The sequence below is a fragment of the Prionailurus bengalensis genome, chromosome E3, assembly GCF_016509475.1.
Source record: "Prionailurus bengalensis isolate Pbe53 chromosome E3, Fcat_Pben_1.1_paternal_pri, whole genome shotgun sequence".
Lineage (NCBI taxonomy): Eukaryota > Metazoa > Chordata > Mammalia > Carnivora > Felidae > Prionailurus > Prionailurus bengalensis.
The window spans coordinates 7,235,085-7,261,780 of record NC_057357.1 but is presented as its reverse complement, the minus strand read 5'-3'; the positions used below and the strand labels follow the sequence as shown (position 1 = coordinate 7,261,780).

The following is a 26,696-nucleotide window of genomic DNA, read 5'->3' as shown; positions in this document are numbered from 1 at the left end:
ACTGATGTAATTGGAACACAGATTCTGTTCTGTTCCTTTTTTGCCTTAGTCCTTTCCAATATTTTAATGTTAACAAGGACAAGGAAGTAGCACCTCAAGTAAACAAATCTTGCTCTAAATTGTCCAAACTTAAGGAAATAAAATGTATAACTCTAATACTTTGTTTAGGAGTTTGGAGGTTTGGAAGAGAAGGCTATGATGGATGTGGTGACTGAGTAACAGCAAAAAACTTTTCAAACATTCAAATCATAAGGTCTTAAATTTTTTGTTTTGTTTTTTTGTGTTTTTTGGGTGGTTTTTTTTTTTTTTTTTTTGCAACTAGGAGCAATGAGAGAAAGCTGTAAGACTATAGATCAATATAGTTTCAGCTGAGAAAGACATTTTTGGTGAGCAGAGTAGTTTTAAAATGTAAGAGCCTGCCTTAGGAGGCAATGAACTCCCTAATACTGAAAGGGTTTCATGCAGAAACTGGATAACCAATTGCCAGACCAATGTCTCCTCCAGTTTAACAGTTATTAAGCATCTATTACATACACGTGCCAGAAAACTGGGGCTTCCTCCATCAGGTGGGAGGTTGGGTTTGATGATCGCATGGGACCCAGCACAATTTTTCAAGGTTCTTTAACTTTATGATTTTATCATTATCTTGGATCAAAAGTTTTTCACACAGGTAACAAAAACAGAGTTTCACCACTTTGTAATGTTTGATGTTTAATAATGTAAGACATAATACAGGTTAGTGCTTACGAGCTTAGTTTTTGGAGGCAAAGTGGTCTGGCTGGGTTCAAATGCTAGTTCTGCCACATACTGGCTGCGTGACTTTGGGCAACTGAATGAACTATTCGAAACTTCAGTTTTTCCCAACTGTAAAATGAGGGTGCTAAGTAAAACCACCTCATTAATATGAGGATTCAAGATGATCCACGTAAAGCACATGATGTTTAGAACATGGTAAATCCTCAATAAACATTAACGATAGTCTTCACTGCAGTTTTCGTTCTCAATTAAGTCTTACACCTGGACCTTCATTTGTGATTGTTTGCAGGGGACTCCTTAAATGCTACTAATGAGGCCCTGTGATACTCACACATGGATGTAGTCTCAGATAAAGTCTGGCCTGACCCACAAAGGGAGGGTTCTGGAGCATAAACTGAACCACGGGTTCTCCCATCCCCCACTGAGACCTAGTGAATCAGCCTTTTGGACGCCATATTAATGCCACTGACTAGGGGGTGTGGAGGGCAGATAACTCCAGCGAGGCAGCTCCCATCATCTGAGGACAATTCTCCAGAGTGTCTGGAGAAGGAGGAGAGTGGTGAGCACCCAGCAGCTAAAACTCAGAGTAACTGGGGGACAGGCAGGCCAATTTGGTAAGGGGATCTGGGCAGGGCACCAGCGTACAACATACACAGTCAACAGGATCTATTGGGTGTTTCTTGTAAGCCCAGCAGTCAGCAGAAGCAGTGCCCAGAGGCACACTCTCTTCCTGTCTCTAGCAAAGAGGCTCAAATTAACTTATCCCATGTCATCTTCTTTCCCCTAGACCTTCCCACAAGGCAGGGCTAACCAGACCATGTACCTTTCTTCTCCTAATGACTGTTTACTTTCCAACCCAACTGCAACTCAAACTGACACTTATTCTGCACACTGTTATCTTCTGCAGGTCTATCTCCAGGGCAACTGGGAATTGCTACACATACTGCTTGCACCCAAGATTCTTAATTCAGCTTGGTCCAATTCCTTCCCTGGATACAGCTGCCCTCTTTCTTGTGGGTAACATAATAAAAACCAGCCCACAGTTTGGCCCGTCTTCTCTTCTCTATTCCCCTAAGGTCCCTCTCCCTTCTCCTCAAGATGTGACCAACCAACACAGTTTCTCTCCTGAATTTACACACTTAACTCCTAGCCAACTGACACTAGTAGAATCAAAACAAAAACAAGGTAGAGGTTTCATGGAGAAGTCTGAGACTAAATAATGCAGCAGGAACACATACCATCCAGCCTCTGAACCCCAATTTTGCCAGAATATAAATACCTTAAGTCGATTTCTTTTCAAAGCTTTAATACTCAAGATGAGAAGAATGGCTGGAGCATTCTAGTGGCTGGGATAATCATTTCTAGAAAAGGTTGGTTGCTGAGGTACCAGAATAGCTATCATGCTTTAGAGTTCTCTCTTCCCTTCACTGTGTTCTTCCCTGAAGAAGCTGTCAAACAAGGCAGAAACTACAAATAAAGCTTATTTCTACTGCATTCATGAGGCTTTTGTCAGTGTCAACGTTCTGAGATTCAACAGAAGAATGAGTGTCATCTCAAGGCTTTCCTTCATCCACCATTATCCATGGGTGCTCTCTTGTCTAGATCCTTAAGCATGAAGCTGCTAACGAAACCATTTCTTGATGGGGAAAGCAAACATATCTATTTATTGTGGATTCTCCAGCATCCCTAAGTTCTAACTGAAGGATTTCAACATATCAGTAGGTTTGACGGTTATGCTGGAGAAAATGCTTGAAGTTGCTGTTATTACATTCAATATAGAAGTAAGGTTTCCCTTAGGAAGGCTTTCCTAAACTTGAGTAAGAGCTGTTCTACACCAGAAACATCTAGACACTTAAGGTATTTATGGGATTTGTCCTCTCATGACTTCTCAGATGTTTAAAGAGGCTGCAACTCCAACCGAAACTCATTCCGCACTCTTTACACTGAAAGGGTTTCTCACCTGTATGGATTCTCTGATGCTGATTAAGATGGGACTTCAGAGTGAAGGCTCTGCCACATTCATGACATTGATGGGATTTCACATTGGAGTAGGGTTTTTGATGTTTTATGTGGGAACACTGGCCAACGTTGTCTCTACATATATCACATTTATAGGTTTTCTCTGCAGTGTGAGTTCGGTAATGCTGAATAAGGTCTGAACTATAACTATAGGCTTTGCCACAGATATCACACTTATAAGGCTGCTCTTGTAACTCAATCTTCTTATCTTCAATCACTGTCAAGTTCCAACTATATGCTTCCTCACAAATGCCATTTTTTTCATTTCTCTGACCCATGTGGAGCACCTGATGTTCAATGAGGCTAACATACTGAAAAAAGATTTCTCCACATTCATGGCACTGATGGGACTTCTCTCTAGAGTGGAGTCTCAGATGCCCAGCAAGGTGTGACCGCCTCCCAAAGCCCTTGCCGCACTCATTACACTTAAAGGGTCTCTCCCCGCTGTGCACACTCTGATGCTGAACAAGATGAGACCTCACTCTAAATGCTTTCCCACATAAATGACAGGTGTAGGGTTTCTCACCAGTGTGGACCCGCTGATGCTGAGTCAGATGCACACGCTGATTGTAGCTTTTCCCACATTCGTCGCACCTAAATGGCTTCTCCCCCGTGTGTATTCGCTGATGTTGAATCAGATGTGCACTCTGAATGAAGCTTTTTCCACATTCATTACATTTATGTGGTCTCTCTCCTGTGGATGATTTTTTGTGCACGTATGTGACTTCGCCGAAATTTATCCTCTTTGAAGAAGGCTGTCCTAGTATCTCTTTCATGGGAACTCCCTGCTTTCTATCCAACTTGCCTGCATGTTCATGGCCTTCTCCAAAATCTTGCACTTGAGAAGCATTCCTTTGGATTCTTCCTGATAGTTCCACGTCTGCTTCTGAAAATTCTGAAATTTTCTTCTTAACATTCAATTTTGTATTCTTACTTCTTTTGTCACTGCCTGAAAGAATAAAGAGGAAATGCAGATGGCACCAGTTCTTTTACAGAAGAAGGATACGCTGCCAGGAAAAAGAGGATAATCAGGTGAAACCACGATGGAAGGGCAGTGACAAAGGGGGATACGTGTATATGCCTGAGCCAGCGGGAGTGAAAAGAACTTTTGGTATTTGTCCACTGAAAAGAAGGAGATGAAGGGGCTCACTAAGCACGGTGGTGAGGATGGCCAAGGCTAGGCTATCGCTAACGTGAGTAGCACACTTTGACTATACAGGAAGGAGAGAGAGGCATTCTGAAATGCAAACATGGGTCAGGCAGACAGAATGAGACAGAACAAAACACAGCTGGATGGAGCAAGCAGACAAAAACTGGAGGAATGGGGAGCAAAGGATTATGAGGGGGATATAGAATTGGAAAGAACACCTGAATAGGAGCCAGGGCAAAAGAGAAACGAGTCTGGAAAAACTACTGTCAAGAGGGTAGGTGAGACATCAATCTCCACTCTCTTCGCCCTTAGCCGTCACTACATCCGCAGTTTCCCCCTCCTCCACAGCTTGAACCTGTGAATGCTCACTGCCTTTCTTGTCCGCTCCTGCCCGCCCCCACTCCCCCCTCCCCAGACCAGCACTACAGGCTCTCCATAATTATGGCTGAATGAGCACGCAAAATATCCTCTTTTGATCAAAAAATGCTGGGGGAGGGGCACCTGGGTGGTTCAGTCGGTTAAGCGGCCAACTTCGGCTCAGGTCATGATCTCGCGGTCCGTGAGTTCGAGCCCCAAGTCGGGCTCTGTGCTGACAGCTGGGAGCCTGGAGCCTGTTTCAGATTCTGTGTCTCCCTCTCGCTGACCCTCCCCCGTTCATGCTCTGTCTCTCTCTGTCTCAAAAATAAATAAACGTTAAAAAAAAAAATGCTGGGGGCAGGGGTAGGGAGTGTTAATAGGAAATTAGTCATAAGAACAACTTCAGAGAAGATACAAAAGGAAAGAGACTCTATTATTGTATTTTAGTGTTTATATTTATTTTTGACAGGGAGAGAGAGAGACCGCACAAGCAGGGAAGGTGCAGAAAGATGGGGACAGAGGATCCGAAGTGGGCACCATGCTGATAGCAGAAAACCCAATGTGGGGCTGAACTCACAAACCATGAGACCATGACCTGAGTTAAAGTTGGACGCTCAACCGAGGCACCCACGCACCCTGAAAAGAGACTATTTTAAAATAAATGCTTTCCAGGTCTGGAGTGCTACTGGATGGATTCCCCCAATGAGGAATCCACCAAGCAGAAGGGATTGAACCGGCCGAGGAGATACCTAAGGTCAACTCAACTTTACAGACATTGTGAACTTCATAAACTTCTACTGCATGATGGAAAAGGTGGTGGTGACTGTTAATGTGAATGACAGGTAGCTGGGCTTGGGGACATCAGAAGCAGAATTCTTTCATTCATTCATTCACTCATTTATTATTATTACCTTTTTTTTTTTTTTAGGTAGGTTTCACACCCAGCGCAGAGCCCAATGCAGGGCTTGGACTCACGACCCTGAGATCAAGACCTGAGCTGAGATCAAGAGTCAGACACCTAACTGACTGAGCCACCCAGGCACCCCAAAGGCAGAATTTAAAAATAAATACTTATAAGACAGTTTTAAGAGTCATGTGAAAAATATTAAGAGGAGCCTTTAAGTTCACAGCATAGGTGACAGTGATCTCATCCTTATATAAGTTTAATGTCACTTGAATAGTTAACGAAAAAAAAATAATAGGAAAAATTGTTCAACCTTACTGATAACCAAATTAATGAAAATGAAAACAGCAAAGACTTCTCTTTTGCTTACTCAATTTGTGTTTTTGTTAAAAAAAAACACTTCTTTTTCTGATAACGCTGGGAGAAATTTAGTAAAACTGACACTCTCATAGGGGTCACTATTTGAAAAAGCAATTTGGCAATATTTATCAAGACCCATAAAAATGTTTTTGGCCTTTCATCCACTAATTCCACTTCTGGGCATCTACTATAAGGAAATAATCTTAAATATTTAAAAAAAAAGGCACAGGTACAGTTATCAGGACAAAAGAGAAAAAATTAAAAGTTCAACTAAGGAACAATTAAGTGTTGATGTGCCCACAGAATGGCAGCTTGTCAGAAATAACAAACAGGTGGGGCACCTGGGTGGTTCAGTTGGTTAAGCGTCCAACTCTTGATTTTAGTTTGGGTCATAATCTCACAGTTCCTGGAATCGAGCCCTACATCAGGCTCTGTGCTGACAGCACGCAGCCTGCTTAGGATTCCCTCTCCCTCTCTCTCTGTCCCTACCGTGCTGGTACATGCACGCACATGCACGTGTGTTCTCTCTCTCTCTCTCTCAAAATAAATTAAAAAAAAAAAAGAAATAACAAACGAGGGCTGAGCCACACGGAACAATGTGTGTCTAGTATTTAACTGTACTCTACAAGTACACCTACATAAAAATAAGCTTATGAGGGGTGCCTAGGTAGCTCAGTCGGTTAAGTGTCCAACTTTGGCTCAGGTAATGATTTTGCAATTCGTGAGTTCAAGCCCCGTGTCGGGCTCTGTGCTGACAGCTCAGAGCCTGGGACCTGCTTCAGATTCTGTGTCTCCCTCTCTCTCTGCCCCTCCCCACTTGTGCTCTGTCTCTCTCTCAAAAATAAATAAAAACATTAAAAAAATTAAAATGATAAGCTTATGAAAAAATAGAAGGAAACATGCTAGAGAATACCAGTTCTATTAGTTAGGATGGTGGGATTATGAATGATTTTTTTTCCTCCTGCTTTTTTTCCTCCAAACTTCCTATTCTAGGATTACTTTATTGTTTTAAAATAAGTAAAATAGTCTAAATTGGGAAAAAGGGAAAGAGGGAAGGAAGCATCCAAGAGAGCCAAAACCCTCATTTACTACAACAGAAAGGAAAAAGATAACATTTAAAATTGGTGAGTCAGGGGCGCCTGAGTGGCCCAGTCGGTTAAGTGCCCAACTTCGGCTCAGGTCATGATCGCGCAGTTTGTGAGTTCAAGCCCCACATCAGGCTCTGTGCTGACAGCTCAGAGCCTGGAGCCTGCTTCGGATTCTGTGTCTCCCTTCTTTCTGTCCCTCCCATGCTCATGCTCTGTGTCTCTCTCTCAATAGTAAATAAATGTTTTTAAAAAATTAAAAAAAAAAAAAAACTGGTGAGTCAGGCAATAGCCGTATTTTTACAAATACAGAATTAAGAAACAGGCAAGAGAGCTGAAAGCAGGTACCTCTGGGAAGAGGGAAGTTGTGGGGATGGTGGAGAGGACATAGAATTTTGCCTACTAATTGGACAATGAGTTACAACATAAATCGTAACAAAATGGACGATGATCTCTGCCCCTTAGCTACTGTCCCCAGTACACAACCCATCTGTCCTGCTGCTCTAAGCTAAGAAAACCATTTTTGCCTGCACTTATTCTCCAAACACCAAGTGCTGATTACATACATCTTTGGGATTTCTCTCTGAAGTGGCGCTTCAGGTGCTCAATCAGATGGGAGTGCCGGCCAAAGTTTTTCCCACACTCGGTACATCCGTAGGGTCTCTCCCCACTGTGCACACTGTGATGCTGGACAAGGTGCGAGCTCACGCGGAAGGCTTTTCCGCACACCTGACACTTGTACGGTTTCTCGCCAGTGTGGACACGCTGATGCTGTGTCAGGTGCACACGCTGATTGTAGCTTTTCCCACATTCACCACACTTAAACGGTTTTTCTCCAGTGTGGATTCGTCGATGTTGAATGAAGTTTGAGGCTTGAAGGAAAAATTTACCACAATCGTTACATTTGTGACCTCTCTCACCACTTGTGCTTGTATTTTGCTTTCGGTTAGCATCTGTGATGGAACCAAGATCTCTTTTCTGGGAAGAGTTCTGCCTTGATTTCCCCACAGCGGGGTTTACCTGCCACCTTTCTACCATGCCGTGAAGGTCACTAACTTCTCCAAACCCTTGACTCTGGGGAACATTTCTTTCGGTGCTTGCTGACGTCATCCAGTGAGCTTCAGCATCATCAGAAATCTGCTTTACCATGAGTTCCACGTTGTCATTCCTAGACTCATAATCTGAAATGATAGAAGGAAAATGGAAAAATTAGCTATTTTCTATACTGGAAGAAAGAAAATGAGAGATACAGGTAATTACGAAAGCAACACATGCTAGCAATGCATGACTTGGTAAAGGCAGCCTTATGCCACAGAGATGGGATGAAGATTCCTCAAGAAGAAACAGGCTGGGGACGAAGAGTTGCATCAAACAGATGACTGGGAGACCAGTCATTCTATTTAATGAAGGTGATATCCTCTTGGTGTGGTATTTACAGTACCTGTTTGTGCATATCTGTGCAGTATTAAATATTCCTAATAAGGGGTGCCTGGGTGGCTCAGTCAGTTAATATCCGATTCTTGAATTCGGCTCAGGTCCTGATCCCAGGGTTGTGTGATCGAGCCCTGTGTCAGGTTCCATGCTGAGAGCACAAAGCCTGCTTAGGATTCTCTTTCTCCCTCTCTGCTCCTCCCCCACTCACACTCTCTCTCTTAAAATAAATATATAAACTTAGAAATAAATAAATAAATATTCCTTTAAAAAAATTTTTTTTAGGGGCGCCTGGGTGGCTCAGTTGGTTGAGTGTCCAACTTCGGCTCAGGTCATGATCTCACAGTTCGTGAGTTCAAGCCCCACATCAGGTTCTGTCCTGACAGCTCAGAGCCTGGAGCTTGCTTCAGATTCTGTGTCTCCCTCTCTCTATGCTCCTCCCCTGCTCACACCCTGCCTCTCTCTCTCAAGAAGGAATAAATAAAGGGGCGCCTGGGTGGCTCAGTCGGTTAAGCGGCCGACTTCAGCTCAGGTCACGATCTCACGGTCTGTGAGTTCGAGCCCCGCGTCGGGCTCTGGGCTGATGGCTCAGAGCCTGGAGCCTGCTTCCGATTCTGTGTCTCCCTCTCTCTCTGCCCCTCCCCCGTTCATGCTCTGTCTCTCTCTGTCTCAAAAATTAAAAAAAAAAAAAAATGTTAAAAAGAAAAAAAAATGAATAAATAAATACATACATACATAAATACATAAATAAAAATTTTTTATGTTTATTTTTGAAAGAAAGCCCGTGAGTGGGAGAGGGGCAGAAAGAGAAACGGAGACACAGAATCAGAAGGAGGCTCCAGGCTCTGAGCTGTCAGTACAGAGCCCGACGCAGGGCTCAAACTCACAAGCCATGAGATCATAACCTAAGCCAAAGTCGGACGCTTAACTGACTGAGCCACCCAGGCGCCCCAATAAATAAATATTCCTAATAAAATGTGATTATTGGGTTATGCAGCAAACCCAAAATTCACCTTCCTCTTCCTGTTTCTTCATAGCCTGGAGAAGAAAGATATTTCCAGCTTTTTTAATCCCCAAAGAATCTCAGTTTGGTATGAATTAGTATAAAGGAAAAAAGATATTCTTTCTATACCCAGAGAAGAATCTACTACTGTCAAAAGCTAGCTTAACATCCAATAGTCATTAGCGAGTACAGATGCTGAACACATGGCAATCATGTCCCTGGGCAACTGGATCAGCAACCTACACTTCACTTGAAGCACTGACATTTAATATGCTTTGCACAGACAAATCTTCCATCATTAAAAAACAGGGAATATTATTTTTTATATGCTAGAGAGAGAGAGAGATCATAGCCTATTAAGAGCTTTCTAATAAGATTTTTTTTTTTATAAACAGAAAAGTTGTTTTCAAATATTACAGAATGATGGTAATAAGAGCTAATATTTGCTGAATGCATACTGTGGACCAGGCACGTGCCTTTAAGTGCTTTACAATTTTATGGCACTTAATCCTTACAATGACCTTTTGAGGTAGATACTATCACTATCCTTTTTTGACACAGTGAGAAGTTATAATTCTTATACCATAAAGAAAATTTTTATTTTAATTTCTTATAACTCCTTTTACTTAATTCTCTTCCTAAAAAAAAAAAAATTAATAGTAGAAACAAACATATAATCAAAACAAATTCTATCACAAAACCAGACCTTTGACACGTTTTTTTCCTGCCCACTTAAATAGGCAGGTAATCTCCATCATCCCAGTAATACTTTTTCTTTTATTCACATCTGCTTAGGCTAACTGTATTATTAGAATTCTCTCCCTTCCAGCAAGTCAAAAAAGCTCATGGCTTTCTTTTTCCAGTGGCAAATTTGAAAATTCAGACTAGCCCAACACACCTCTTTGGTACTATTAACTGCCCTTTTCCAGAGAAGGCGATTATACGGGTTGGTACATAAATGGGTTTAGATTTGCTTTTTTCCTCTTTCCCCATTTCTTCTCCACATACATAAGCTTTCTGTTGATTCTCCTGATTTATTTCTGTATTTGACAGAGAACTGTGCTCCTCGCTCAGTGCTATGCCCAGCTGGTAAGTAATGCAGTGGTGGGGGGTGGGGTATAGACAAAAACACCCAATCAGGCAGATTTGGTGCTTTACAGATTCTTCAACCTTACCAGTGCCCTGTCTGGCATTCTACATTCCTAAGGATGGCTCCTTTCCCTGATCATTTTTCTCTTCAGCTACATCAAAATATCTCTCCACCGTGGCCCCCAAGATATATCACTGTTACTTAAAAAATAGAGTAGTGTGTATGGCATGCTATCATTTTTGCAAAAACTCACATATACACAGACTATGTTTAGAGATACAATCCAGAAACTGGCAACAGTCATTGCCTCTTTGAGGGAAACCAAAAGATTGAGGATCGGAGTAGGTGACTCATTTTTCACCTTATACCCATTCATACTATTGCAGAATGTTTTAGTACGTGCATGTACACCCTTTTCCAAACCAAAGTTCTCCACTGCACACGAACCTCTACTTCACCACTTCCTCCATCACCTGCTCATTCTCAACAGGTGACTGTCTCCTATTTCAGAGTCAAAGCTATCCACTCCAGAGCTCCTAGAACATCCTACAGCCGCAATCAAAAACTTGCTGGCAGCCTTCCTCTGTCACCCTCCCATTGCCTGTTGGTAGAAGAGGTGTCTCTCTCTCCCTGGCCGAGGCCAAGCCTTCCTTCTGGATCTTGGACCTCCTCATGCCATCCTGTTTTCCAGGGACTGCCCTCATCAATGATCTGTTCTTCCTTGTCTCAATGTTTCAAACTCACTCCTTCCTAGTTCTTTTCCAGTTGCATTTAAGGATGCTTAAATCTTTTCCATTGAGGGGCACCTAGGTGGCTCAGTCGGCTGAATGTCCAACTTTGGCTCAGGTCGTGATCTCATGGTTTGTGAGTTTGAGCCTCCTGCTGGGCTCACTGCTGTCAGTGCAAAGCCCCCTTCAGATCCTCTGTCCCCCTCTCTCTCTGCCCCTCCCCCACTTGTACACTCTCTCTCAAAAATAAACATTAAAGGGGCACCTGGGTGGCTCAGTCAGTTAAGCGTGCGACTTTGGCTCAGGTCATGATCTCACGGTTCGTGGGTTCAAGCCCCACATCGGGCTCCGTACTGATCACTTGGAGCCTGGAGCCTACTTCGGATTCTGTCTCCCTCTCTCTCTGCCCTTCCCCCACTTGTACTCTGTGTGTGTCTCTCTTTCAAAAATAAATAAACATTAAAAAATAAACATTAAAAAAATCTGCCATTGACAAAGAAAACATACAAAACTAATGTATCCATCTAAGCCTGTACTCTTGCACTGATCAGCCCTCTTTCCCATTTCCTTCACAATGTTTTTGGAAGTTTATTTATGATAGCTTTCTCAAATTCCTTTGCAACCTACAAAGAAACTGTCTTTTGTTCCCCAATGTCCTGACACTCCTCAAAATGGCTGTTTCCAAGATACATCTATTTTTTTAAATCTCATTTCTGGATCTGATGGATACTTTTAAAACCTTGACCTTCTCTGGGTGCCTAGGTAGCTCAGTCAGTTAAGCAACCGACTTCAGCTCAGGTCGTGATCTCACAGTCCATGAGTTCAAGCCCCACATTGGGCTCCGTGCTGACAGCTCAGAGCCTGGAGCCTGCTTCACATTTTTTGTCTCCCTTTCTCTCTCTCTGCCCCTCCTCTGCTCATGCTCTGTCTCTCAAAAATAATAAACGTTAAAAAATTAAGCAAAAAAAAAAAAACGTGACCTTCTCAAGGGTATCAGGAACACACTGGTGTGAAAATAATCTAATGCGGCCTTCCCAGAGATGTTATTAAGGGGGCAGAAATCATCAAACATGTTCTTAATGTAGAAGAAGATACTAGAGTTATAAATATGTTGTAATGAACAAATAGATTTTTAAAAAAATCAGAAAGTACAAATTTAAAATTGCTTGGAGAATGTTATAAAAAAGAACTGTATAGGGGCGCCTGGGTGGCTCAGTTGGTTGGGCGTCCAACTTCAGCTCAGGTCATGATCTCACGGCTCGTGAATTCAAGCCCCGCGTCAGGCTCTGTACTGACAGCTCAGAGCCTACAGCCTGCTTCAGATTCTGTGTCTCCCTCTCTCTTTACCTCTCCCCCACTCACGCTCTGTCTCTCTCTTGCCTTCAAAAATAAACATACATTGAAAATATTTTTTTTTTAATTTTTTTTTTCAACGTTTATTTATTTTTGGGACAGAGAGAGACAGAGCATGAACGGGGGAGGGGCAGAGAGAGAGGGAGACACAGAATCGGAAACAGGCTCCAGGCTCCGAGCCATCAGCCCAGAGCCTGACGCGGGGCTCGAACTCACGGACCGCGAGATCGTGACCTGGCTGAAGTCGGACGCTTAACCGACTGCGCCACCCAGGCGCCCCTGAAAATATTTTTTAAAAAAATAACTGTACCAAGTTCTGAAATCCTAAAACCCATTAAATCCCTGAAAAGTAACTGAAAAAGATAAAATGATACTACCAGACTGAAATTAGACAAGTGAGGCATTTAATTTAAAGAGACTGAAAAAGTATTTGCATTACATATAACATATGTGCCGCATAAATAATTCCTTGAGATGAAAACCCCCACCAAGATGTGAACAGATAAAGCCACAGAGGGCCAGTACAAATAAGTCAAAGAAATACAAATATTTATCACTAGTATTAGAAGAAATGTAAAATTTAAAAGAGCAGAAGTCAACTTTGCTTACTTTTTAAAAAGTTTTTATTTTTGAGAGAGAGAGAGAACATGCATGTGAGCAGGGGAGGCGCGGGGGAGGATTGTGGGGGGAGACAGAAGGTCTGAAGCAGGCTCTGTGTGGACAGCAGAGAGCCTGATGTGGGGCTCAAACCCACAAACCATGAGATCATGACCGGAGCTGAAAGGAGACACCTAACTGAGCCACCCGGGCACCCCAATTTTACTTTTTAAATAAAAACCTATAAGTGAATGAAAACCCTTATGACAACATAAACTGGTATAATGCTTTTCAAAAGCATTATATGCATTATATGCAGCACCTGGCCGGCTCAGAGGATGGTGTGACTCTTGATCTCAGGGTAATGGGTGTGAGCCCCATGCTGGGTGTAAAGATTACTTAAATAAATAATAAACTTTTTTTTTTTTTTTTAAAAAGGAAATTTGGCATTATATATGTCTTTCATCTAAAGTCTACTAGAGTGCTTGATATATAGGGGTTCTTCTAAAAGAATTCATTCGAAAGCAGAAAAGCCATTAGTTTCAAAATGCTTGCCACAGTGCTGAGACTTTTATAATGCTCTAGGCAGCATAAATGAGTATCAGTTTCTAGGATCGTCATTTAGGAACAGGTTCAAAATCTCATTTGGGACACAAATTCAAGAAGGGATGGGACATGTAAAATGTAGATGCCAAGGTGAACATCATGAAATGGGCACCAGTGATCTGAGAATGGAAATGGAGTGAACAACTAGCCACCTGTGCCTTGGAGAAAAGTCACTGTAATACCTACAGAAGAGCCTTGAACAACACACGTTTGAACCGTGCAGGTCTACTTATACGTGGATTTCTCTTGATAAAAACAGACTCTGAATGTATTTCTTCTTCCTTATGATTTTAATAACATTTTCTTTTCCCTGGCTCACTTTCACATAAGTAAACATGGTGTATGATACATAAACTATGCAGTAAGGCTTCAGGTCAGCAACAGGCTCTGAGTAGTTAAGTTTTGGGGGAGTCAGAAGTTATATTCAGACTTTCAACTGCATGGGGGGTGGGCCTAACCCCATGTTGTTCAAGGGTCAAATATACTCTAAAAAATGGCCATTCAGCAAAGTCTGAGATGTTTTTGCAAGTGAGAAGTATTCAGTTAGAATTATTCAATTTGTCAAGGAATAGAGTACAATAACTACTACAAATCTGTTAAAACGCAAAACCTGTTAGTATTGAGCTCTTTTATTTTAAAGCACTAAAAAGAGAACATTTGCTGGATTCTAAATACTATCCCCTAAGTATCATCAGACTTCAATCATACCCTAATTAAGATGGAAATAATCAGAATAAGCTGAATAAGAAAAAACAAAAAACAAAAAACCAGGAACACTGATTTACTCTTTCACAGAAAAAAATAAATAAATAAAGTCATAGTAATTAAAACATACATGCTTTTATACGATGTGCCAGAAATACTCTTTGTAACAAAATGAAGATGTCCTAATCCATGCAGATGAAATAATTCTTACCCATGGAAGGAATACTCCCATAATTCTCCTTCCTGTCATCCCTATAGAGTGACTTCTGAGACTGGTCCAAATGTCCCCATTCCTCCAGGATGAAGGATACAGCCACATCAGCCACATCTTCAATTTTCACCAACTTCTGAAACATGAGATCTCCACTAAATTCCCATTCCCTATGCAAATTTGGCGTGAGGGGAAAAAGTGGGAGCATGAAGGGAAAAAACAGAGGAGGGACTGTGCTTCAAAGAGGAGAGGGGCACACGGGGTAGAACAGGAAGAGACATTCAAGTAGGAACCCAAGATGGGCCCAGTCTGTAGTGAGAGACAGAACTCCTGATAAAGAGTCAGGATTAGGGCAGCTCCTCGTCCAAGAACAGACACGGGTCCTCACTGCGGGCACTGGGACGCCGGCTCACCTGGGACCCAGCTGAGAGAAGTGAGGCTGTCAGCTCCTGGCTGTCCTTCAGGGGAAGGGGAGGAACTTGGAGAGCAGGTAGGGCTGAGGGGGGAGAAAAAGAGGTGTCAGAATATCTTTACCCAGTTCCAATTGCCAGCATGTTCCACTTTTGCTCAAGAATCCACAATGGGGCCCTGCTGCAGCAAGGCCAAATGTTTCTACTTGGCTCTCAAGACCCTCTACATTGTGGCTCCTCCCACACCTAACGACACTGACCCTTCCCCCAAAAAAACTAGACTCCCTGCTCTGGTCAGGCTAATCCCTGCTGGTGACCTCAGACTGTGCCGTTCACCTATAAGGGATTCAATCTGCTCTGCCAAGATCAAATCTGGTCATCTCAAAGAATAACCTGTCCCACATCTTTGTGAAGCTGAAACACTAGTGAGAGCCCAGGGCTTCTCAAATTTTAATGTGCAAACAAAATCACCTGGAGGTCTTGGTACAGGGAAGACATGGCTCAAAAGTTCTGGAATGGCCCCCAAATTCTACACTTTTAACAAAGCCAGGTGATGCTGGCGCTGCTTCCTGGGCCACGCTTTCATCAGCAAGGCCTTAGCCCACATTCTCTTCCTTCAAGAAGTTACCATGGTTGATTGATAGCCATTTAGTGTGCACTAAGTCATGTGTTATAAGAATAGGCAGAAAACAATTCTTGCCTTCCAAAAACTTCACTGTCTAGCGGGGAATGCAGACACATAAACCTTACTTACTTCCTGCTCAGGGTAAAAGTGTTATACTTGAAATTCACCCAAGTTCCTATAGAAGCACAGAGGCAGGGCACCTACGGAGTGGAGAGTGGGAGGTGGGAGCATCAGGAAAGCCTTTCCACAGAAGTGACTCTAGGAAGTAGCGGGGGCGGGGGGTGGGGGATGGTTAGGGTGTTGAGGGTGCTTTCCAGGCAGAGTGAACTGCATGTGCAATGCCTGGAGGATTTGATCTCTAGATGGTGGTGACCTTCCGACCCCCTGCTGTCACCTCTGCTTGTTCTTTGTCCAAGATTCATGGTGCATACGATCTTATTGTCTATGTATGCCCTGATTTGGACAGACTCACCTAGTATAAACCTTCAGCCTGACAGTTTGGACATTGCTATGGTTTCCCTGATCCCAAAGATGTATGTGCTTATGTAGCTTGCTTCCGTCCAAGAACTAGGAAGTAATAGGCAATGACACAAAAAGGACATAATGGTTAAGAGATGAGAGCCAGAAACCAAGATGGCATCTGAAACCAGAAGTGTGGCTAAAGAGTCAAAGTAAGACTTGAAGAAAGGGATGAATGTAGTCTATACTCAAACAGCAATTTTGATTTTAAGTATTACAATTGGAATACTTATAATAATTACATTCCAAACAACTACACCGATTTTATGAAGTTTCTATGAAAGCTTCTGTTTCTTTAGCTTTTAAGCAAATGACTTTGCCCCTCTCAAGCTCAACTTAGTCCCAGGGCCTGGAAACCAGCCGTTGGTGCTCTCAAAGGCATAAGGAATCCAGTGTGTAAAAATCAAAAACCAAAACAAACACAAAACAAACATAGCAATTTTGTCAGAAGGCAGACACTGGCCAAAAAAAAAAAGACACTGGGTCTGGCTAACAGGGCAGAGGAGAGAAGCAGCTCCTAGAACAGAAGGTGTGATGAGACGCTGCCAGTAGAAGGAAGAGAACAGTATTTTCGGAGGACAGGAGTCTGCACCTGGGAGGGACTCGTGGAAAGGCAAGGGCAGCCCAGCTCAGAAAGGTACAAGTATAAATTTGGAGCTGACTGCTGGGGTTAGAACCCCAGCTCTGCCACGTAACAGCTTTGTGACCTTGAAAGAATTACCTCACCTTTCTAGGCTTCAGCTGCTTCATTTCTAACATGAGTATAACAGTCGTAGCTATTCCACTGGGTTAGTGCGAGCATTAACCCTTGGTATGCCAACTAGGTGTATTAGACACAATTTGGGATTGGGGGTTTCTTTTTTGAACAGTTTTAACTATTTTTAAAGACTAGAATTACATGACTTATTTCTTTAGAGGTCTACTAAAGAACAAAATGAAAATTTATCTTAGTATTATTAAAAAAGAGAATAAACCTGGGGCGCCTGGGTGGCTCAGTTGGTTAAGCATCCGACTTCAACTCAAGTCATGATCTTGCAGTTCATGGGTTCAAGCCCCACGTAGGACTCTGTGCTGACAGCTCAGAGCCTGGAGCCTGCTTTAGATTCTGCCTCTCCCTCTCTCTCTGCCCTTCCTCTGTTCATGTTCTGTGTCTTTCTCTCCCAAAAATAAATAAACATTAAAAAAAAATAGAATAAACCTCATTGTGTCTTGTAATTTCTATATGGATCCATTGGACTCTTCTACACATTTAGGGTAGATTTTGAGATCTGAGTGATCTTATTTTCCTTGTATCATAAAACATTTTTCTAATTCATCATCCTATGAATTACCACATGTTTACTAAATATTACTCATTAATTATTCCCAATGATAGCATAACAAACTAAAATAATGAGAAAATAGAGGAGAATAAAAGAAATACTTAGGATGATGTAATAGTGAAGTAAATCATCATTCTTCACTATTCTCCAAGTATTAAATTCACTGCCCAGGGCTTTGCATCATCATCAAGAAGGTATAAGACTTTGACGCCTGTTTTTAGCTCTCACTGAGGATGACTGAAAATTCAGAATTTTTCATTTTCCACCCATATCAGCAAAGAGAAGAAATAACATTGCACTTTTAATAGATGAAGTAAGGAGACAATATGAAGAACAGAGAAGTACATGCTACACAATAATGACGAAACTGAACCCAGAGGGGAAATCTTCGAAGGAGTCTACAAATACTATCAGAGGTAACTTTTCTCAAACATAAGAATCAACGGTAAACACTAGATTTTAAAAAGGAAATATGACATTCTCATCCAGCGAATTATTCAACAGGAAGGACTTCATCAGGCCAAGATTTTGCAACAAGACCCTGGACCATCCCACTTTGCTAAAGCGACAGTATTCATTTCGCTAAAGGGATAGTATTGTGTGACAGTGGTCTTTCATTTTTTTTTTTCAACGTTTTTATTTTATTATTTTTGGGACAGAGAGAGACAGAGCATGAACGGGGGAGGGGCAGAGAGAGAGGGAGACACAGAATCGGAAACAGGCTCCAGGCTCCGAGCCATCAGCCCAGAGCCCGACGCGGGGCTCGAACTCACGGACCGCGAGATCGTGACCTGGCTGAAGTCGGACGCTTAACCGACTGCGCCACCCAGGCGCCCCTCATTTTTTTATGTTTCTATTACCAAAATGTACTTGATATAAAAAGGTTCAGTTCTCATTAAAAGTTCCTTAAACTTATTTTTTATTAGCCTTTGATTCTTCTGTAAATGATCTGTAAAATGACATATATACGTATGTATGTAAGCGTGTGTATATAGGCGTGTGTGTGTATGTATATATAATAAAAAGGATCCATTGGCCCCAGATGGCAAATGGTGAAGACTACTTTTTCTGGTAAACAGAGGGTTTAATGAGTTCCCAAAGGTAAAGCAGTTGGAACACTTGCGGACACGTAGTAAACACTAACGTAAGTGATTCCTGCTGCTGCTGCTTCTATCATCACTCCCACAGTGAAAGAAAAGCTGGAAAAGGTCAGGGCCCCGGAGCATGTAAAGTGAAAGGCCTGACCACTAGAGGGAGCCGAGAAGAAAGCCAGGGGCCAAACCTGGAAATACAGGTTCATGACACTTTTCTCCACAATTCTGAAATCCCAAAGCTCCAAATACCAAAAGCCTTCCTTTCAGTAAGGTAGACACTGAACTAATTTGACAGAAAAACCTGACCAGAACTGATGTGAAGCTATTTAAAGTCTGGATTTAATCCCCTTGCTGTAAATACATATACATTTCACTGGCGAAATACTAATGTGCGTGACTGTGGAGTCCCACCTCAAATCCCGCTGGTACTGTAATGTACGGTATATAAGTCATATTCCCTTACTAAATCGGAAAATTTCTGAATCCTAAAATATATCTCATAGCAAGGGTTTGGTTAGGGTTATAGACCTGTGGACACATACCATAAATAAGATACTTGGCAGTTCACTTTTCTTTCTTCACATGTTTAATACAAGTTGATAAAATTGAGAGAGGGGGGAGGGAAGGAGAGAAAGAGAAGGAGAGAACAAACGCTCTACAGGTCACGGTAAGCAACTGCTTGAAGTAAGACTTCAAGGTGGGTGAATGAGCAGCCAGAAATGAATGGATGCAATTAGAAACTGGAGAGCTGTTCTTACATAAGCAGTGAGATAACAAAACATGTGCAGAGTTGGAAAACTGCTGTAAGACAAGTATGACACTTTTGTAAAAGACTTCCGTAGATCTTCTGACAGTGCCTGTACTTAGAACTGTCGTCATCTGCATTACGGCTTTCAAACAGAACCGCATCCTAGCCGTCCTGCAAGCTCACTCTCTCTGCATGCCAGGGACTCAATTCTGGGTCCCCAGCCCTTCCCAACCTCACAGTGCTGCCGGATGCAGAAAGGCCACCCGCCCAAAGTCTCGCTCATACAGATACCGCTTACCCATAAGACCAGGATGCCCGCTCTCTAGCCCCATCTGTTCCACTGAATCGTAGGTCCTCACCATTTTCCTCCAGAAGATGAGGCTTCTGTGGCTCCTGTTCAGATGGGGGGTCCACAGACAGGAGCTGGTGGCTGGGGGACTCCTGAACAACTCCAGGTGGTACCATCTTCTGAGGAAGCACTTCAGGACACACCACGATCTGACAAGCACAATCACACCAATCAGCACACTGTAGAGAAGGCTAAGAAAGAATCCAGTAAATTCACACTATTCTTCCATTCACTCCTTTGCCAAATATACAATGTGCATTTACAACGAGCCAGACACTGATGGCTTAAGCCATAACAGTGGCTTAACAAACACAGTTTCTTTCCAGTCAAAGATGACTTCCATTAAACATATCAACGCACAAATAAATGCATGATTGCAGACTGTTACATGTTAGAAAGGAGAAGAAAGTAGTGCCCTAATACATAACAGATGAGAACCTACTTTACAGAAGGTGGACAAGGAAGGCTTGTCCGACAAAGTGTCACTGAAGTAAACAGCTCCAGGGCAAAAGAAGCCTGCCAGGGGGAAAGTAAGAAGTGCTCTGGGCAAAGAGAACAACATAAGCAAAGACTCTCAAGTAGAAGATAGGTGTGTGATGTGGTCAAGGAACCGAAAGAAGGCCAGGGTAGGTCAAGTTTACTGAAGAGGGGAGAGAAGTGAGAAGTCAAGTTGTCAAGGTCAATATAGAGCTCAAGAAGCCACACTCAGTTCCTTAGCAGACCAGGTTCAAGACAGACCAACACTAAGACAAGAGCTGGTTCCTGTCCAGCATGCTAAGTAAGTATTCCCTGTTTCTGTTCTGGGCTCTTGCTCGACCCTAGGGGACACGCAGTTACTCTGCCACAACCCGTCTCCACAATCCGTCTTTTCTGGAAGTTACTAACTCAGCAGCATCCTAGCAGGTAATAAGATCCTGCATTGAGACAGAATTGCCACCCTCCTCTCCCCCTCCCTTAGGTTTCAAAGCACTTTAAATTTTAACCCTCTTGGCACTGGCGAAATGTGGTACGGGAGTTACATTAAGAGGCGGCTGCAAAACAGTTGTGGCAAAGATCACTCTGCGTGGAAGTGTGTGTGTCCTTGTGGAGCCGCTCAGAATAAGAGTTAAGATGATGCCAAGCATGTCGCAGGGCACATCAGCACCAAAGAAGCAAAGCAGCCCTTCAGGTCCCCTGAGACTGGGACACAGAAACCAAGGAGAAGGGTAAAGTTTAAAGCTTGGGAAAAGGGCCTGCCAGAGACAGTAACTTCCTGGAGATAAAGTTGAGGAACAATGTTGGGGACACAGACAGCAGACAAAGAGAAAGGCAAACAAAGCAAGCCATGGAAGTCCTTAAGAAAATCCCCTCTATGGGCCTCAAATCCCTGATACCAATAAGAATTTTTTTTTTTCTCTGTGTCCTTCCAAAGATGCGCTGTATATCACAATTAGAGGTAAATGCATATATCTGCTGCAAATCTTCTACTTAAAAAATACTTCTTGTTTTTAAGTGTACTTTTGAATATTTATTACTATAAAAAAGCAGGGCAAAGTTTCTTTATTAATATCCCAAATTAGGCTTAAAAAAGAAGCAACTAGATGTCACCATGAACTTTTACTTTCTGTCCTGACAGAACAGAAAGATTCAGACATTCCCATCTGGACGACATTCGGTATAGCCAAGGGTCTGGCTGAGAGTCAGGAGCAATTCCCTCTGCTGCCCACTTCCCTCATGGAGTGAGCTGAACCACTTGAAGAGCTTGAGAATGTCCTGGAATGTTAACGTACCCCTTACCCAGAGATAAAGAGTAATGAGATTGAGACCTTACACCGAAGCACAGTGGCTCTAAAGAATGATGGAAATTTAATTAGCTTCAAACTCTTGTGACCTAAGATCTCATGATTTTGTTTCTTTGTTCTAACAACAATAACAACAACAACAACAACAAAATTAAAGCTTAAGAGAGTGTGACCCTAGCAACAAGAAGGTAGAGGGTCAAGTTAAATGAGTAAGAAAAGACAAGAAGAGGTAACAACATAAAGGTATTGATTCTCCCTAGGGGCACCTGGGTGGCTCCTTCAGTTAAGTGTCCGACTTCCACTCAGGTCATGGTCTCACCATTCGTGGGTTTGGGTCTCACGGTTCGTGGGTTCGAGCCCCACGTCAGGCTCTGTGCTAACAGTGCAGAGCCTGGAGCTTGCTTCAGATTCTGTGTCTCCCTCTCTCTCTCTATGTGCCCCTTCCCACTTATGCTCCCTCTCTCTCACTTTCAAAATAAATAAATATTAAAAAAATATTTTAGGGGTGCCTGGGTGGCTCAGTCGGTTAAACGTCCAACTTCAGCTCAGGTCATGATCTCATGGTTCGTGGGTTTGAGCCCCGCATTGGGCTCTGTGCTGACAGCTAGGAGCCTGGAGCCTGCTTCGGATTCTGTGTCTCCCTCTCTCTCTACCCCTCACCTGCTCACACTCTGTTTCTGTCTCTCAAAAATAAATAAATGTAAAACAAAAAGGTAAGAAAAAAATTTAAATAAAGATATTGATTTTCCCTAAATTAACATAGGATTTACTGCAACCCCAACAACAACAACAAAAAACCCAACAGGATTTTTGGAGTGGTGAAAACTACATTAGTAATTCTAAAGTTTATAAGGAAAAAAGAAAATATTGAAAATATTTGGAAGGAGGAAGAGTAGCCCTACCACATATCAAAACCCTTTACAGAGCTCAAGTAATTAAAATACTGATAGGTGAACAGATAATAAGATCAACAAAACAATTAAAAGAACATAAGTAAATTCAGGGGCGCCTGGGTGGCTCAGTCGGTTAAGCGTCCAACTCTTGATTTTGGCTCAGGTTGTGATCTCATGGTTCATGGGTTCAAGCCCTGCATAGGGCTTTGCATTGACAGCATGGAGCCTGCTTGGGATTCTCTGCATTCTTCTCTCTCTGCCTCTCTCCTGTTCACACGTGCCCACACATGCTCGTGCTCTCTCTCTCTCAAAAATAAATGAACATTAAAAAAAAAAAAAAGGGCCATGAGTAGACCCAAATGCATGCAGAAATCTGGTATGTAATAAAGACAGCATTTTAATTAGAGTGAGGAAAAAAGGGATTTCTCTACAAGTTGCTGGGGCAACTGGACAGACATCTGGGAGAAAAAAGTTGTAACCATATCAAACACCATGCACCAAAAAAAATTTTTTTTAACTTGAGAAGAGACTATTAGAAAATTTTCTTATGATGTTTTAGTGGAGAAGGCCTTTCTAAGTATGGCACAAAACCCAGAAACCATAAATTAAAAGATATAAACAGACCACATAAAAATTAAAAAACCCTGCAAAAGTCTCCATAAGCAAAGATAAACAAGGTGGAGAAATAAATTTGCACCTCAGATGACAGACACAGTGCTTACTTTTTCAAATAGGCAAATAATGTAAACAGATAAATCACAAAAAAGGGGACACACACAGGGCGCCTGGCTGGCGCAGTCGGGGAACATGTGACTCTTGAACTGGGCATTGTAAGTTCATATTCAAACCCCACATTTGTTGTAGAGCTTAATTTTCAAGAAGGAGAAACAAGGGTACACATGTAACCCTTTAAAATATATACTGTGGTTGGGGCTCCTGGGCGGCTCAGTCAGTTAAGTGACCGACGTTGGCTCAGGTCACGATCTCATGGCTCTTGAGTTCAAGCCCCACATCAGGCCCTGTGCTGACAGCTCAGAGCTTGGAACCTGCTACGGATTCTTTGCCCCCTTCTCTCTCTCTGCCCCTCCCCTGCTTGGGCTCTCTCTCTCTCTCAAAAATGAATAAACTTTAGGGGCGCCTGGGTGGCGCAGTCGGTTAAGCGTCCGACTTCAGCCAGGTCACGATCTCACGGTCCGTGAGTTCGAGCCCCGCGTCAGGCTCTGGGCTGATGGCTCAGAGCCTGGAGCCTGTTTCTGATTCTGTGTCTCCCTCTCTCTCTGCCCCTCCCCCATTCATGCTCTGTCTCTCTCTGTCCCAAAAATAAATAAAAAACATTGAAAAAAAAATAAAAAAAATAAAAGAATAAACTTTAAAAAATTAAGAAACATATATATGTGTATATACATATACATATTCTGTGGTCAAACTCACTCATAATATGAGAAATGCATATTAAAATTTAACAGAAGTAGAATGTTGCATCTTTCAGACTGGTGATGACAAAAAGTTGGGCAACATCATGTGATCAGGCTGTGAGCAAAAAATTTCTCTCACACCCTGCAGCTGGGACTAAAAACTGGTATAACCTCTCTGAAGGGCAACTTCTCAACAGCTGTCAAAATTACAAATGCACATCGTCTCTGAGCCAACAGTCTGACTTCTAAGCATTTATTATTCTATGTTCATCTATGTTCATTATTCTATGTTCATCTAAGGATGAACATGAAGGACAGTCATTGTAGCAAAATTTACGTTCAGAAACAATCTAAAGGAATGACTTAAATGGCCTTCACCAGGAGTTTGATTATGGTACATCCATCCACACGATGGAATATAAGCAGTCTCCAGGAGTGAGGCAGGTCTGTTTGCACCAACATGGAACAAACCAAGATATAAACAAATAGCAAGAGGCAGAAGTACACAGTGATTTAAACCACATCTGTGGCTTTTTAAAGCATATTATTCACACGTCCACTTATGCATACAGAAGAAAGTAGATCTCTGTAAGGATATATAGGTATCAGGTGACAGTGGTTGCCTCTGAAGAGAACTAGGCAGCCAGAGAAGGAGAGGCGGGAGGAAACTTACTTTTCATAACAAACTTATGCACCTTTTGAATTTTGTATCATGTCAATCAAAAGATAAATACAGTAATTTTAAAAATAAGTTAAATCGCAGACTGTCTTCTCCAGGTTAACACACTGGATACTGCTTCTCTTTGCTGGAGTGGCAGGAAATCTCCACAGTGTACCTAATCCCAGGAGAACAAAAGAATATGAATGAAGCACCAGAGCGCTAAGAATCTCACCCCTGCTCAGCAGCAACTTAACTCTCTTCCTCTCCTTCCTCATTGCTCTAATGTCTCCTCTTCCACTCACCTGTTGTCTGCGTTCCTCTAGCTCTCTCTGTATATTTTCTACCACAGCCACGGCCTCTTCTCCACTTTCCGGGTGATGTTCTCTCACCCAGGTCTGGAACTCTTCTGGTAGGATGGTCAGGAACTGCTCCAGCACCAGAAGCTCCAGGATCTGCTCCTTGGTGTGCAGCTCGGGCCTCAGCCACTCGCAGCACAGCACCCGGAGCTGGCTCAGGGCCTCCCGGGGGCCTGATGCCTCATGGTACTGGAAGTGCCTGAAGCGCTGGTAAAAAGTCTCAAACACTGGAGGGTTGTACTCTTGCATCCAGGTACAGTCTTCTTCTTCCACCTTCACTATTAGAAGGTCTTCTTGCTCCTGTGAAGTCTCAGCGGGAGGGTCTAAGTCTATAACTTCCCCAGACTCTGTCATTATCATTCCAACTCAGAGGGATGTCTCTCCAGGTTAGCTGTGTCACACAGATCAAATCTGGTTTCTGCTCTTTAAAATCTTCTGAAGGGCAGTTTCATTAGCGTGCAACCTACTGATACATTAGAAAGCATTATTAGCAAAGAAATGACAAAGAGGTCATCTCTACTAAAGATGACCACTCAACAGAGTAATTTACTTTAAAATATAGACAAGATATGGGGCGCCTGGGTGGCTCAGTCGGTTAAGCGTCCGACTTCGGCTCAGGTCATGATCTCACGGTCCATGAGTTCAAGCCCCGCATCGGGCTCTGTGCTGACAGCTCAGAGCCTGAAGCCTGTTTCAGATTCTGTGTCTCCCTCTCTCTCTGCCCCTCCCCTGTTCATGCTCTCTGTCTCAAAAATAAATAAACGTTAAAAAAATGTTAAATAAAATAAAATATAGACAAGATAGCTGTCATTCCACCCATAAAATAACTACTAATACAGAACATTTCCAAAGTTTAAAAAACTTAAATAAGAGGGGCCCCCGGGGGGCTCAGCGGTTAGGTGTCAACTCTTGATTCCAGTTCAGGTCATGATCTCACAGTTGTGAGATGGAGCCTGACGACCGGCTCCGAGCTGAGTGGAGCCTGCTTGGGATTCTGTCACTCCCTCTCTCTCTGGCCCTCCTCTGCGCATGCACTCGCTCTCTCTCAAAATAAACAAGTAAACATTTTTTTAAAAACGTAAAGAGCAACAAGACTCTGACATCAGGTCTAACCAAATACAATTTTAATGGTGAAGAGCATTAAATTTCATATAAATAACAGGACAAGACTTACTACTAAGTAGTCCAGACGCAGTCTTTCCTTTTGACTACAAGCCAAACTTACAACACGGGTCAAAAATATTACAATGGTCAAAACTGGTCCTGTCCTTCATGCCACAAGAGCATGACGGACCAACAGGAGACTTCATTGGTTCCGAAGAGAAGCTGAGTTACAAGTACAGATTGGGACCTGTATTCCTCTGAATCGCCCCTGACCCCAAAGACACGGAAAACGGGCCGGTCAAGGTTAGACACAGGATACCCGTCTGGATACAAAACCCATTCTCTTCCCTCAAGGCACCAGTCCCAGGGAGCTCTCCTGGAAGACCAAGCTCTCGCAGCAGGTTGGGAAGATAGGTTTCTTCCTACAATCGGAGAGAAAACCGAAGCCAACACTTCGCAACACTTCCTCGCCGGAAGTAAGCAAGTCCAAGCGTTCCCTGTCCAACGGAGTCCAGCCATCAATCCCACCGCCGATAGCACTTCCGAGTCCTCTCTAGGAATCCCGGAGGTCCTCGCCTCGCAGCAGGCGGGAGCTGCCCGCCCCAGGCCCCGCCCCGGAGCGGCTGTGGGCCAATCGGCGGGGAGTTGGGGCACCTCCCCGGACGGGGCCGTTCCCCGCCCACCCAACCGCAGGTTCTGCGTCGCTAGAGCCGGGGAGGAAACGGAGCCAGCTGCTCCCCACCTGTGCCTAAAGCCATTTAAACAGCCCGGGCTCCTCCCCTTTGCTTGGGAGTCTGGGCAAGGGACCGGGCCTTAGCTGTCCAGAGTGGTTGCTACGGCAACAGTTGCTAATGTCTGATTGGTCGTGGAACTTGCGCTCCCCCACCCCCAACGCCCTGCGCCCTACTTCGAGGTAGGTTCGTCCCTTCCTGAGAGCCCACAACCCTAATTTCTCTTTAATTTTAAGTCCTTCGTTTTCTTCACCTGATTCCTCGACTCTGCCCACACCCGGTCTCCAGACACACCCACCTCTTCACCACCGCGGAGAGCTCACAGGGCCTGTC

The 26,696-nt window shown here is 43.1% G+C and overlaps 1 protein-coding gene across 5 annotated transcripts; it reads right to left on the bottom strand.

The window, feature by feature from the left end:
- Positions 1-698: 698 nt before the first annotated feature.
- On the bottom strand, positions 699-26,696 carry ZKSCAN5 (zinc finger with KRAB and SCAN domains 5). 5 transcript variants are annotated; one of them, XM_043561220.1, is made up of 7 exons: positions 25,703-26,696; positions 24,475-24,994; positions 19,433-19,571; positions 14,769-14,851; positions 14,356-14,491; positions 7,198-7,812; positions 699-3,724 (listed from the first exon to the last, which is right to left on the bottom strand). In XM_043561220.1, exons 2-7 carry the CDS (start codon positions 24,886-24,888, stop codon positions 2,601-2,603), a joined length of 2,511 nt encoding a protein of 836 aa, XP_043417155.1. In that variant the 5' UTR covers positions 24,889-24,994; positions 25,703-26,696; the 3' UTR covers positions 699-2,600. The 5 variants fall into 5 exon arrangements, with proteins under 5 accessions (XP_043417155.1, XP_043417154.1, XP_043417158.1 ...); XM_043561219.1 differs by having other exon boundaries at positions 24,475-24,991; positions 25,703-26,160; XM_043561223.1 differs by lacking the exons at positions 24,475-24,994; positions 25,703-26,696 and adding an exon at positions 24,185-24,294.